This window comes from Leuresthes tenuis, unplaced genomic scaffold (genome assembly GCF_036924035.1).
Source record: "Leuresthes tenuis unplaced genomic scaffold, fLeuTen1.0.hap1 SCAF_24, whole genome shotgun sequence".
In the NCBI taxonomy this organism is placed as follows: domain Eukaryota; kingdom Metazoa; phylum Chordata; class Actinopteri; order Atheriniformes; family Atherinopsidae; genus Leuresthes; species Leuresthes tenuis.
This window is the reverse complement of record NW_027325378.1, coordinates 13837098-13851642: the sequence shown is the minus strand read 5'-3', so window position 1 is coordinate 13851642 and position 14545 is coordinate 13837098. Positions and strand designations below refer to the sequence as shown.

Genomic DNA, 14545 nt, shown 5'->3' with positions numbered 1-14545 from the left:
ATGTAATTTAGTTCCCTTTTGAATCAGACTTTGCTCTTAGATGATAAGATGGGAATGTGGAGTTCAGGCAACAGTCAACCACGATGCAAGAAAGTTGGGGAGAGTGTGTATAGAGTGTATAACGAGAACTGAACATTTAACGTTCACGTTCCTTCTGAGATTGTTGATGTTAAGTCAATTTATATTAATACATCAGCACCCTAAGGAAGTTGCAATCCAACTGATGAGAAGACGGAAACTAAAGTAAAACCCGTCAAGCATTAAAAGCAATTTGCTCTGTGATGTTCTCGGAAATCAGAGGTACAAATCAGGCGTGAAACTCTTTCACCTTCCAAAACTCAAAGGACCTTTTCAATCAGTTCTGAACAGAATAACACTCTTAAGATGTTTTCAATGGGTTGAGGTCTTAATGTGCACAGAGATAAAACACCCAGCTCAATTTCATTGCTGCCTCAAACAGCATAATGGACAAACTTGGGCTCTCAGCATGGCAGCCAAAGATCTACCACAGTGATAATCTAATGAGGTAAAGAGCCTTTGGCAAACTATCATGCCTATAGAGGAAGGGAGTGAAGGAAAAAACAACAATTGAGCTAATTTTCAATGCAGCTCTGAGAGCAAATACCATATGCAACATGTATAGAATGTAGCTAACACTGTATGAAAAACACAATAAATCACTCTGTTGTAGGAAGGGTACACCCTCTTGTACTCTGTTGTAGCATAGGAAGGGGTCTGAACAGGAGAGTAGCCAAGAATGTTACAGATTAGGGGGCTGCATAGTGTAGACAAAGATGTACAGGGTATGGCAAACACTTACAATATACTGAATGCACACAATCATCCACAACCTACAGGCCACCTAACCACTATAGTTAAATGACAGCAGACTCCCAGTTTGTCCCGACCCCCACAGCATCTGTAGCCCGACAGCAAACGGGTTAACAAACTGCCTGAGGTGACCAAAGCAATAGGCAGGCAGAGCCACTGAGTGATCCTCAGGGTAATTGGCTGGAGCAGCTGAAATCACTAAAGGATGTAAATGTTAGCAATTCTGCTGGATAGTGAGCAAGACTGACTGGCTGTCCCCTGAATGAAAACTCGCTGTTTGATAAACTGGCGAACACTCTGTGTTGGGACTTGCCTGCCAGGTTAGGAAGAGCACGGTGTGATGTCAAAGCAAAGGATGCAAGAGGAGCAGAAGGAAGTCCAAGTCACCAGAAAGTGGTACAAACAACATGTGTCCAGCTTTGCAGATTATGACTTAGTTGCAAACTTACCAGTGCTGGTCTGTCACAACAAAGAATTTTGGGTAATTGTGTTTTTTTATGTGCTCTTTTTGTAAAGATCCTGCAAGAACTGAGGCTGTTTAAATGCAGAGCTCTGTCTATAAATTTCCAAGTAATGTTGTATCTGCATATACTGTAAGACTAGCCCCTAAAATCAAATCTAAGCTGATTTCGACTTAACATAACAAAATGATAATGTCTGTCCAGTAAAGAAAAAACTGGAGGTACACCTGGTTGAAATAAATTTGAAGATTATAGAAAATCTTTATCAGCAGTGATATCATATACACCGGTACACTAATGAATACACAGCTGAATGTATTTGAAAGTGCTATACTTAGGAATCAGATCAGATGTTACTTTTAAACTTTTAAAATGTTTCTACTCAGTAGGAAAATTGTTGTTTGGCTTGTCTCTCAATTAGGTAAATTCCCTTTGTTTTGTTCTTGTCTAAATCTCTCTCCTCCTTCATTAAACTTGACTATTTTGACCAGTTTTTTAGCCATACTAAACTAGACTTAACCGAAGAACAAGGGTGGCAAGAACAGACTGACAAAAATAACTAGTACAGTAAATTACATTTTATTTATCTGTTTTAATGCTTTGTAATGAGATGAACCAAGTTTTCCACCTCTACATAACCTTCTATTGCTAAGCTGCATTTGATGGGAATTGGTAACTTAACTTTCTTACTCTCCTACAAAGAAAAAAACAGAACAAAGAAAATTAAGGAGATTTCTTTCTCAGTAATTTGCATATGTAAATTTGGAGTAAATTGCAAAATTTCCCTTCTCAGGTAAACTACGTAAATGCAGAATTAGAGGCTATTTGGAGAAATATCCAAAATTGAAAGGGCCTGTTAGCAAATATTAGCAACCAAATACACCATTAAGTTGAAATCTAGCAAGCTGAATAAATCCCCAAAAGGTCACAAGTGTTTCAAGAGGTGTTGCTTTTTATCTATGACTCCCTTCTGATTTTTTTAGAATACCAACTCAAGGTACAGTTATGAAGAACAGATTAAGCAGCACATTATTGAACCAGCCCGTTTTGAGCTCTAAGCCTTGTCAAGAGGGTTGTCTATCACTCACACATTTTACCACATTTTGAAAGTGAGCAGTGTTCAGGTTTTATTCGACATCTAACAGTGAAGCTGCATAAACGACAGAAACAGACTCAACCCCTGTGAACTCACCCATTAGTTTGTAAACGGCGGCTTTGAGACCTCAAGTTCAGTTTTCCAGCTTTCTCCATCGCAGTCCTTTAAGAGTAATAAATGACCATGTTGGACAAGAAGGTGGAGATGAAGAGCGATTCTGAAAATATGATTGGACAAAAGTGGGCATCTTTGAGGCCTAATTCCCTTTTAATTAGGGGATTATTTTCAGAAGGGCCGCCAACCCACTGATGAAAAGTTACTCTAGTTAATGACACCATACTGACTTAAGTGTCATGAGGGAGGTTGATGCTTTTTGAATGAGACTCTACGAGAGCCAGTGGTGTTTTGGAGCCAGCAGTGAGTGTCCATCTGCCATGTTGCACTATGAGGAACTTCTGCATGGCTGACGCCAGATGACTCTGTCCATCTTTTCATTCTTTTTATGCTGTCAGTGATTAATACTTATTCTACATCAATGTAGACAGCTGGCCCAAAAGCAATGTTCTTGAAACTTCTTGCTGCCAGCACTCAGACTGTTTTGTTGTATCTCTATGATATTTCATATGATACTTTAAAGAGACTGGCATTCAGTTCTGTACCTATCAACAGTGATGCAGACATAATCACTTATTGGTGAAAAATAATTTCAGCTGAGTTTCAGTTGCTCAAGAGTGAGTGCAAATGGAAATGGGAACCCAGTAATCCTGGATTATTAACACAATATTTTCTCCTATTTTGACAAATTCATGTTTACTATGGATTTCGCAAAAGAAAAATGTGCAAATAAAAAAAGAATGGCACCTCTTTCTTTCCATAAATCTGTCTTGAATCACATCGAAAACATAAATCTTGCATGGTGGTGAGAGAAGAAAAGATGTAGTGTTAGCTGTAAAAAAACAAAAAACAGAGACAAGTGAGGCAAGTGGGGGTACAGCAGACCTCTTTCACAGCTGCAAGAGGTGTGCCTGCAATGCTAACTCGCTCCATCCATCTAATTTTGCTAAAACTGTGAGGAGAGAAGGGGGAGCACAAACACATCACCTGTCATTCTTCCACAGCAAAGGAGATTTGACTCAAAATTAGATTTGCATTGGCGGAACTCAAACATAAAGCAAGACCATTAAAAAAATACATGGGACAAAAAACTCTACCCATGCAGCCCTGGTATTTTCTCTTTACCTAAACTGTCCAGCAGATAACATTACCCTGGGAAACAATATCATGCATGAGAGGCATGTGAGTAATGTCCACATACAAAGACAGACCCACAGCAATCTGTAAAACAGTAGGCAGTCCTGAAGAGACAAAGTTTCCCACAGTGTCACTATCACTGTGGGGAGCACTAACAGCAATAAGCACCATAGCAAAACATTGAAAAGAACATCCTCGATTCTTTAATTTATTATTCATTTACTTTTTTGGTTTGTGATTTATCGAGACTGAGAACACACAAGCAGCTCATTCAGATAGACATGCTGAGATTTTAGGATCACTCCAGAAAATACACCACAGGAGATTTCTCTCTCAATTTATTCTCGTGGATTTCATCAAATTCTGTGCTCCTCTGTGAAACTAAAACGCCACAAGAGCCGATCCATGGAAAATTACATCTTACTCCCACCGCAAAAGGGAAAATAACAGTGTAGGGCAACTTTTTGACAATATTTTCCATTGGATTTATCTCAGAAGGTATTGAAATAGAAAAAGCTTGAATCTTCACTCTGCCAGTTGAATTTATGTGAACTGTTACTATTCAACATTTGGATGACATGTTTCACACAGAAAAGGCCTTTGTTCTTCTGACAGCTCAGAGGAAAGGGGGCAGCAACACTTCATCCAGTAAGGAGCAGGAAGACAATGACGATTTTCAAAAAGTAAATGCCAGGTTTGAAAGTAAAGTGGACACTTTGGCCAAAGTCCCTGAAAGCCATATGAGAGCTGTTTGTTTCTATCTTAAAATATAACTAATAACACATGAATTATCACATGCCTCAGTCTGCCAGTCTGGTAAATGTCACTGTCTTTTAAAAACTTCATCCTGAGAGGTTAGTGGATGCAATTAAACAAATGGCAGTTCACATTTAAATGCCGGGTGTTGCCGCCAGCAAATGCCTTTGGAAAAAGATGTGAAAATGGGAAGTCGCCTGGCATTACCATCCAGCCTAAGCAATCGTGCTGCTGCAGTCAGGTCCTTCCAAGAGCGAAGAGTCGATCTCTGCGGTCAAATTTCCAATTTTCCAGTTTAGGCCATCTAGGCTCAATCTCATGACTGTGCCTTCTTGATGATTGGCCCATATATCCTATTTCAGGTATAATCCTAAATGCCACTTGACTCATTCCAATCTAAAATGATTCTCAGTCCAGCCTGATGAGCTTCAAGGCACTTTGATCAATCAGTGTCATCTTGATTATTAGTCATGGCCTGAATCATAAATAGTAGAAAGCATGAATCAGCACTGCTACAACAGGTAATATTTTAAGCTTGCTGACCAATCCTAACTATACTGTTACTGCCATGTTTTCCATGTTAATGAATAGAGTTTACTTAGGGCACACATCTGCAGCACTTTCACTTTTTTAAGCACAAATGTAAAAAGTTTGAAGAAAACACAGACATATCAAACATAACTTAGCCAAACTAATTATAAAACTCAAAAGAAGTCAAATTCAAGGTGTCATATTCAATGAAGCAGTACATATATATATATATAAACACAAACGCTCCCATAGCAGCATCTACCTCAGCAGCAGCAGCAGCAGGTCTAGCTCTGCAAACAGGCAATGATAAGAGTGCAGGGAGCAAGAGGGAAGGGAGAACTTACAGCTTTTATTTGTTCGGACTTTGGCTTAAGGTGCTGTAACACCACTTAATCTACCGGTCCACCGGGGCCTAAGGTCACGGTGCCCTAGGACGGTCTGAATAGCAAAATGCTGCTCAAATCCCCCAACAGCCTTGAGCCTGCACATACACACTACTGTACATGCACCGTGGTTCCTCCATTCAGTCATTCCCCCTGCTGCACACGATGTACACAACTCTTTCTCTTGCAGTTTTATATTATATGACATTAGCAGAAGGCAGCCTGTCTCAATACAACACATTTTCTGTGTTGCTGATCTCCAGAGATGAGGTAAATCTAGGAGACGTAGCTTTACATGTTCGACAAAAATGACAAGCTTATTATTGTGCTGCAGGCTTTCATGGCACACTGCTGAATTCCGCTCATTATACCCCACGTCTCTCTGCATCCTATCACCACACGACAGAAATTAGCACACTGATGATTGCTCAGTATCATACATTCACGTTTCCATTATTTCAGAACTGAATGATCATTTCACCAAGGATATATTAGGGAAGAACAATGAATACAAAAGAGGAGAGGAAGAAACAAAAGTCAGATTTTTTTTTTTTGCAAATCCAAACACAGTCTTGTTCTTCTAGCTTAAGGTTCCCAGTCTTTTGCTGAATAAATATTTGTGTGGGTGGAATGTTGCTTATTCCTCTGTCTCTGTATTGACTGAAACGCCTTTTGAAAATGAACTTGATTGCTGCGCATTAGAGTTTCATGACATTTGGGATACACTTAAAGTGGCTCTGCATTTTGGCAAATCTGAGATACTCAATGTAAACTCGTAGGAACAAATTGACATTTTGATAGTTCAGTCCTTGCTCTTGCCAGAAGTTAGATGAGAAGATTAACGAGACTTTTTGACGATGAAGTTGCCGCTGCTTCTACCTATAGCCTGTTTATTTGGCGCAGACACTGAAAACTGATGATTTCTTGGAGTCAGGTTTTGATGTTGCCCTGGCAGTATTGTGCAAGTTCAGCATAATTTGAATAGTTAAAAGTTCAAAATGAAATCAACTGATAAGCCAAAATCTCCTACCTCCCATCCATGCAACACCAAACAAATGCAGCTTCTCAAACTAAAAGTAATACAGAAAAAAAATTGCTTTTGTTAGCTTTAATTAGCTTTAAAATGCTCATTATTGTTTTTTTTTTCTTGCTTCATAAAACTCCTTCAAATGTTCTTATGGATTTGGTTAAACTGTAATGGTGGTAATGGTAGCTGGGCTGCCTAAAATGGCACTAAGACAAAGCCATGCTGAAGTGCTGAACTGTTGTTCACATTTTTCGCAAATAAATTGTGCATCTCATCACTGGGGCTGCAAAGTTAATTTGGTATCTGCTCTGTGGAAACTCTGTGTCTGATATATCTTCCTTCTTATGATGCCACATGATTGAAAAGCATCAGCAGAACTTTCATTCATTTAACCACTACAAAATACACATTATGTTTACAGTATGGTTCCAAAGCTGGGGTCCCCACTCACTGCACCGAAGTTGTCCAAAGTACATGCACATACATGCATACCCCTGAGGAAAAAACATATCAACACATACACTGGATCGTTATATAAAAGCCTGTGTGAGGATGAAGTTGAATAAAAACTGATGATACACACCAATGAAGTACATTGGTCATGTGCATGTTATGGAACAGCAGGAAAAGATAAAAAATTATTTTTTTTATAGAATATAAACCACAGCAGTGCAAACAGCCGACTGATGTATTTTGGATTAAAGCAGCATACCTTCACTCTTTACTCTGAGACCAACAAGCGGATGCAAAGCCCCGAATCAATCATCACGCGCTACAAAGAAGCTGTCTATGCTTTTGTGAGGAAAAATGTCAAAAGGGGAACCGCAGATGATACAGTCAGCTTGCACTATGTGTCCATCATTACACAGTCAGTTCAACCGGTACATGAACATACATTGGGAGGAACACGAGTCCCATCTTGCCAAAGATGGTGCATATTTTTCAAAGGAGTCATCCATTACAGACGTCCATTTTCAGCTTTGAGCATGTGGAAGACTTCAGCTGTAAAGATGAGCGTTCTCACCTTCCAGTTAATTTGGTGTGAAATGCCTTTTACACACTGCCCACTCAAAGAAAGAGAGATTGCATCAGTGTCCTATGTGTAAGTGCAGAGGAAGAAGGGGGGGGGCTGATATGCACCACTGATATGCCTCTGAGGTAGTCACAAACTCGAACTGGCGTGTGTGTAAGGGGAAGCCGGTAGGACTATGATGCTGCCATTATTCTGCTGAATCCACAACCATGGCTTGCTGTGTGTAAGCACGCACTGATGTGGTGTGTTAGAGTAGATGCGTGAGGGTGGGGGGCTCTGATTTTTTTTGTAGCTACAAGTAGTTGGGCTTCAAGGAAAATAGGTTGGAAACCATTGCAATATATGATCCTGGATATCGTGAGAGTGGTGCTTACTTCTTTAGTCAACAAGAGCATTAAGCTCTGAAAGGAGAAACTGGAGGAAAAACAGAAGGGTTTCTTCATCTCCTGAAATGGCTAAGGAAAGAGAGCAAGAGGGAGAGATTCATGGCACCTTTGTTGCATTCAGAAGAGGAGGGCCATGTCAATTAACATGGCTAGCAGAGCAGATGCACATGCGAGGCATTATTCAGATTACAAGATTTCAGAGTCTCAAGTCGAGTGAATTCAAGACTTTTATCTTCTTTAATAATGTAAATCATATGCCACAGATACTTCCTGTCAAGTCGAGAGGCAAAGCATTTTTTCTTTCCTCTCAGCAAATTTTGACTGAGGCTCCCAAGAGAAGCAGGAGGAATAAAACAACCTTTCAATTGCACATTACAGGAAAAGTGGTCCAGATGATTTATCTCCACCTATCATGATCTAAGAAGAAAGAAAATACTAAAGATTGTTGATCTTTTTCAGTAGTAATATTTTTTTTCACAAACAATCTACGTTCAGTGTCAGAAATGAGATTTTAAATGAACTTGGAATAAAAAAAAAAATGTGCAGAAAGGTTTTTTTTTTAAGTCTCACTTAATTATAATATTTATAATAGATAAATTATGATATATTGTATTTTCTGCTTATTGCTTTCTCATCAGGAGATGAGAAAACTTATGAACTAAATATAAATCTAAAACACCAGCTGCTAATTAGTTGAAAAGACCATATGAAACTCTTCTCAGTTGAGCTAAACAACAATAAGACACAATATGTTCAGTAAACTTGACAGAATGTTGTGGCACACACTAACGCATGACCTCAAGCTGCTCCATTGGTATATAGAGGCTAGATAAACTAGCATAGAGAGAGGAGGAGTTCAAAGACCATCTATCGTGACACACTGTCTATACTAAGCATGAAGGCCTTCATTTCAAGTTAATGCAGATTAAAGGGTATCTAATACATATTAGACTGAGGACTGATGTTCATGTTTGATATGGTAAACATATGTAACAGCAGTGACATAAAAGCTCAGACTTCAGTTTATTTACAGTACTTTGTTTCCAACGTTTGTTGGCCATGTTGAGCTGACTACATTTCATTATAGATTTCCTTTTTAAGTAGCCTGACTCTGTTGCACATTGACAAAATTTGTTATCTCAAAATAAGTTGTTTAATAGGCATTTAATGACTCTGATATCCAAATAGAGATACTGAAATCACAATGATTTGACCTTTTTGCTGAGAGTAGACATCTACTTAACATCAACTTCTAAACCTTTATTAGCCTAAGACTAGACATATAAAGACAAACATACTAGACTGGGAATCTGTCTAACATTTTCTCAACATCAAAATACCTTGGTTAATGGGATTTTTTTTTTAGACACGGCATGAAATGAGGGGTTTAATACAAAGCCAGTATAATGCAGTACTACTCAGACGGAATAAAAAAAAGAAGAAATTAGCATAATAGCTTCACTTAAAAGCTTGTGATTGTTTTGATATGTTTTGGGGTGAATTAACATATAGAGGGTTAACAGAAAAGGTCCAACAGTCATGTCTGTGTGAATGTTGCAAAGTGAATAACTTTTTTTGTGTTCTCTTTTCATGCATCCTTGGACATGATAATAATAGACTTTGTAACGTTCTGTTGCCTTACGAACCTGCGTCCACAGCCATGTCCCCATATGTTCTGTCTTGCTAGCTTCAACCCTAATTCAGGCCAATTCTTGGCATAAAAACCTAAATTGTTGTGAAAAATGTGTGTTTTTTCAATTTTAAAATTCACATATCCAAACAAAATCTAAAAAAATTTTAATCTGGTTCTTACCAGGTCTATTTGACACATTGCCATTATTTATTTCACAAAAACTAAATAAGTGAAATGCAGAAGCAGCTTGTAAAAAATAAAGTAGATGCCATGATTCAATAGCTTGTAAAACCACCAATAACAGCAATATCTTGAAGTAATCATTTTCTTTACAACATTATCAGTCTCTAACTTTGTTGGGGAGGAACTTTGGCCCACTCTCCTTTCCACATTGCTTCAGTTCATTGCAGTTTGCTGCATTTATTTATGCAGAGCTCTCTTGAGGATCTCTTGAGGATCCACCAGCTTTTAAATCAGGTTGAGTTCTGGACTTTCACTTGACTATTGCAACACCTTGATTCTTTTCTTCCTCCCTCATTCTGTTGTAGATTTGCTGCGGCACTTGAGTCCAGTCACAGGACCCAATTTTGGCCAAGATTTTACTGACATATAGATGAGAGGAGCTTGTGTTCAAGGTGCCCAGGTCCTGTTGCTGCAAAACCAGCCCAAATCATCAGCCCTCCACCACTGTGCATGACAGTTTGTATGAGGTGTTCATGCCGATATGTTGTGTGTGGTTGCTGCTGTGAATTATGACTAAACATCTCCAGTTTGGTCTTGTCTTCAAATACATTGCTCCAGAAGTCTTGTAATTTGTTCAGATGTAACTTTACAAAGCTGTGCCTACTTGTTTCTCCTTCAGCCCTTCCAAACACGCCATACTTGTCTTATTCTAATTGAGCTGTTATGAACTTTAACATTTAACTGAGGCCAGTAGCTTTATTTCTCTGGCTTTATTTATTTTTATTTATTTACAGAGTACTGTATGGTCTGACATTGTAGTGAAGTTACTGGTACATTCACTTCTTGGAAAACTGGCACAATCTTGAACATTTTACTCTTGTGACGAACCTCTCTCACAGTAAAGTAACTTAATATTGTTGGAATATGGTCATATGGTGTTGTAGCTCTTCCCAGACTGGCGGTCAGCAACATTTGCTTCTCTAAGACCATAGCTGATGTTCTTCCTCCTTAGCAGTGTCTTTACACACAGCTGAATGCTTCAGACTAGCAAATTGAAAAAAAAAATTGCTAATGATCAATTAATCAAGGGCATCTAATCGTCAGCACCTGGCTGCTGCTTACCCTCTTAATTCCCATTGTAGCAGTAAGGGCGTACCTCGTTTGTCACAACGCTTCTGCATTTCGTCTTAGTTTGTGTTAAACAAATAATTGCATAGTGTAATGTGACCTGTGTTGCACTTCGTGTCAGGTTGTATTTGACTAAATTTAGGATCATATAAGGACACAATGATTTTATTTTTTATTATGTAAAGTAAAATCTTAGACCTGAAAGGAGGTTTATTTTCTTTTTTATGTCACTGTAAGTTAATGTTAGTTAAAATAGAGTGTGGATAGGAAATCTCATACTACTTAGCTGGCCTCACTGATAAAATGCACCAAACAGCACATAGCAATTTCACAAAAGCATTTCTAAAAAGTAAATCTTGAGGAGAAATTACTCTGTAAAGCACATTTCCAGGATAAGAGATTAATGTGTTTCTTTTTGTAAACTTTTACTTGATTTTTCTTTCCAGCTACCATCTGAATTATATTGACATTACAATGAATTACATTTGACAGGGTAACACTGAGACTTTTACTGCGACGACATAGATAGATCGAGCTCGATTTACCTCGGCCTACCAGATTTTATTGCTACTGGCCGCACTTTTTCACAGTAATTTCTTATCAAGAGCTTAGCCGTTCTGATTTCTCCAGAACAACACAGTCATTAGAAATAAATCTATAGCCCCTGTTCACCTCAGCAGCTTTTCCCTCAATAGCCTGCAGCATGTAGCATGTTTATTGGATGAAAGGTCTTTGTACTTTATTCGTATTTATCACATAAACAATGACAAACTCAAATGTCCAATGGCAAAATGCCCCTGAAGGTGCAATAGACAAAATGGCATATCCTTCATGTTTGCTGGCACTGTGCCTTTCAAGGCTCAAACACACTTAAAAATGTGATAGTGTTAATAAGCCCAGTCAGGTGTGGATGAAGGAATATCAAAATCATTGTTATGACCTTATTCTTTGTCATCAATAGTCACGCTGCCTCAGTAATGGGATTCCAACTAAAATTGGGGAAAATTATAAAAGCCAAAGGTTTAACATGCAACCAAAGTGACAAAGGTAGTGTTTGACAGTACTGGTTAATTTTCTGCTCCCTGTAAACTGAGGAGTGGTGTCAAGGACACTGTTCCACATCATTAAAAACAAGCCCCAAAAACAGAGAATATGTAACAAGCAAAGCCATCACAAGGCAGACAGTGACAGCATCGTGTCAATAGTAATACTGGTGTGTTGACAGACAATCAGTACAACTGAAAATGGCTTCCTGAAGGTTGAGAACAAAGCTTTGCCTTTGTTATGCATTTGGTGTCTGTGTGCTGTTAGAGCAATAAAGCATGGATCTCTTAATTGAGAAGAAAGAAATCGAAACAAGAAGAGCAGCAAATGAACAACAAGGGGAACAAAACATACCTGCAGTGAAGTTGTAACGTGCTGAAAATCCGACCCCTTCCAGTTCTCCATCAGTTACAAATTTTATCCACAGGTATCGGCCACTACTCCTGATATCAGGCGGGCTTTGTTGACCACAGTACCGGCCGAGTATCGGGGAGAAGCCAAACGGTCCATCCCGAACCTCGATGTTGTCAAATTTACATTCCCAAGAGGACTCAACTGAGTAGTTCTCCTCAAAATGTAGATCAATACACTGCCTGGGGGGAGCTGGAAGATACAATGAAAATAATTAGCACAAAGCATAAGTAAAATATTGGTCATGCTCTCATTGATTAATCTGTTTCATTATCAGCACATCCACAAATTCAGTTCGCACCTCCAATCCAAGCGGTGAGTCAGTTAATTTCTGAAACACCAGAGCTGTTCATTCCACACTGTCTGCTCATTTGTGGATTTTCCAATCAAGAAAACCACAGGAATCCATATAAATCTACAATACAACATCACCTTACCTTATCTTTTTTTTTTTCTTGGAAACTGCTGCTGTATTTACCTTCAAGGATGTAAACACACTCTGTGTTCGGGGGGTATTTGTTTGGGTAATTGGGAGAAGTAAAGAGCCCTCCTTCTGGTTCTTTCACCCATGCTCCACACTGACCTGCAGGCTTCACCCCAGAATTGTTTTTCACTATAACAAACAAAAGTTGAAGATTAAAGCTTTGAAGAGAGCATATTTATGCAAAAAAAACACACAAATTTACCTGTAGCTGAATCCTTTTTTGTTGCCCCAGACAACCCAAGTATGAGTAGACTTGCAACGACTGTAACATCAGAGAGATAAATACATATTTTATTGAGGTTTGAGTCAGCAAAGCCCACATTCCCAGTACAGGATCGCATGTACTACTCAGCAGCATTATGATAATGCTAAACCTGCCCTGACTGCAAACTTATGAAATCATAAAGAGGCAAACAGTGTCTGAGAAAAGGATGATAGCTTCCCTCAGAACATAACCATAAGGCAGGTAAATAATTATAAGAAAAACGTGTTTTTCTTTTCAAAATAATTATCAGTCACACATCTGAACAACCAAAACACCAATATGGCATGCTTAAAAATACGTTTCTTCTTCATTTGAGGATTTCCTGCCAACATTTAAAAGAGCCTCAACAACTTACATCGTGACCTTCAACATTGGGTTTACAGGCTGCGTGGCATTTGTTTTGACCAATAAATCACTTTTCTGCATCCTAGTTTCAGTTTGATCTGTTGCTTTGATATTTATGGACCACCCTCAGCTGATTAAAAGATTATTGGAGGAGTGTGAGGCCAGCAATAAGAGCGTTTGAGCAAGTGAGCCTCAGCTGATAAATAAGGATGTCTTACCGTGGTGGAAGCTGTGCCCATGTACCATGTCTGTTCCTTTCACAAGCGGCTTCAGACTCAACTAATTCCATTTAGATTTAGGAATACTTAAAGAGAAAAAAATGACTGGTGAGTTTTTTGTTTGTTTGGGTTTGTTGTTTTTTCTTTCCTTTCTTTTATCAAATTCACACGTTCATGCCATACGACCTCTTGGTGGAACAAAAAAATACTCCTTCTTAAGATCTCAAGTGAAAAGCAATCCTCTGATGATTCGCAAAAAACTAATCACCAGTTTCATATAAAACCAAAAACAGTTCCAAACACTCGCCCGATTTCCATCCAAACGTTTCTAATACCCTTTGGTGCTTTTGGTGCACTAAAAGGATTAATTGTCCCTTCATCAGCCCTTCTCCAATCGCTCCACCTTTGCGATCTTCTTTGGGAAAATATCACGGACAGCCTTGTTTTGTCCTCTTGGGTCCCTCTATCAGGAGCGAGGATCCTTCAGAAGCACGCGAGACCACGAAACACTCATCTCTGCGGCGTTTCCTTTACTCTTTTGTGGTGCGTAAAAAATCCCAAGACGAGATGGCTGTGGGTTTGTTTTTTCTTTTAGAAAAAAATATCGATTTATGTTTAAGTGGAATCTCTTGCGGGTTTCATCTGTCGCCCCGGTGTTTCTCCATAGGCAGCCAGTGGTGATCTGAGTGTGCCCCTCTGCCTTGGCTTCTGTCAAATGAAGAGTCCCCGCAGCCAGCAGGAGTTAATGTGCGATCTCCCTCCTTCTTTCGTTCATTCAGCTCAGACTACAGCCGACCTATGCGCAACGATGCTCGCGCACTTTCGACGCACGCGTTGAAAACTTCTCTAAGAGAATGCTTCATCCTCACTCGTGCATGTACGCACAACATAAGAGAGAAAAAAGTGAAAAGGGGAGGGCAAATGTGTCTTGGTGCACGCGCGCGCATGTTTGAACAATAAAGCACGAGCTGCAAAATTCATCTCAAGTCGAGGATGTAAGAAAAAAAAATAGAATGGTAAGCAAAAAAGGCAATGAGAAAAGGAATGAGGCAAACATGGGAATCCAGTAGAATGAAATA

General features: G+C 39.1%; 1 protein-coding gene across 1 annotated transcript in view; it reads right to left on the bottom strand.

The window, feature by feature from the left end:
- neto1l (neuropilin (NRP) and tolloid (TLL)-like 1, like) overlaps window positions 1–14238 on the bottom strand; it is an 84536-nt gene extending 70298 nt beyond the window's left edge. Inside the window, exons 1-4 of the mRNA XM_072378871.1 lie at window positions 13467–14238; window positions 12841–12900; window positions 12633–12767; window positions 12098–12346 (exon numbers count right to left, since the gene is read on the bottom strand). Coding sequence (XP_072234972.1) covers window positions 12098–12346; window positions 12633–12767; window positions 12841–12900; window positions 13467–13494 — 472 coding nt within the window. The 5' untranslated portion in view covers window positions 13495–14238. The remainder of the gene's footprint in view (window positions 1–12097; window positions 12347–12632; window positions 12768–12840; window positions 12901–13466) is intronic.
- Between the last annotated feature and the right edge of the window lie 307 nt (window positions 14239–14545).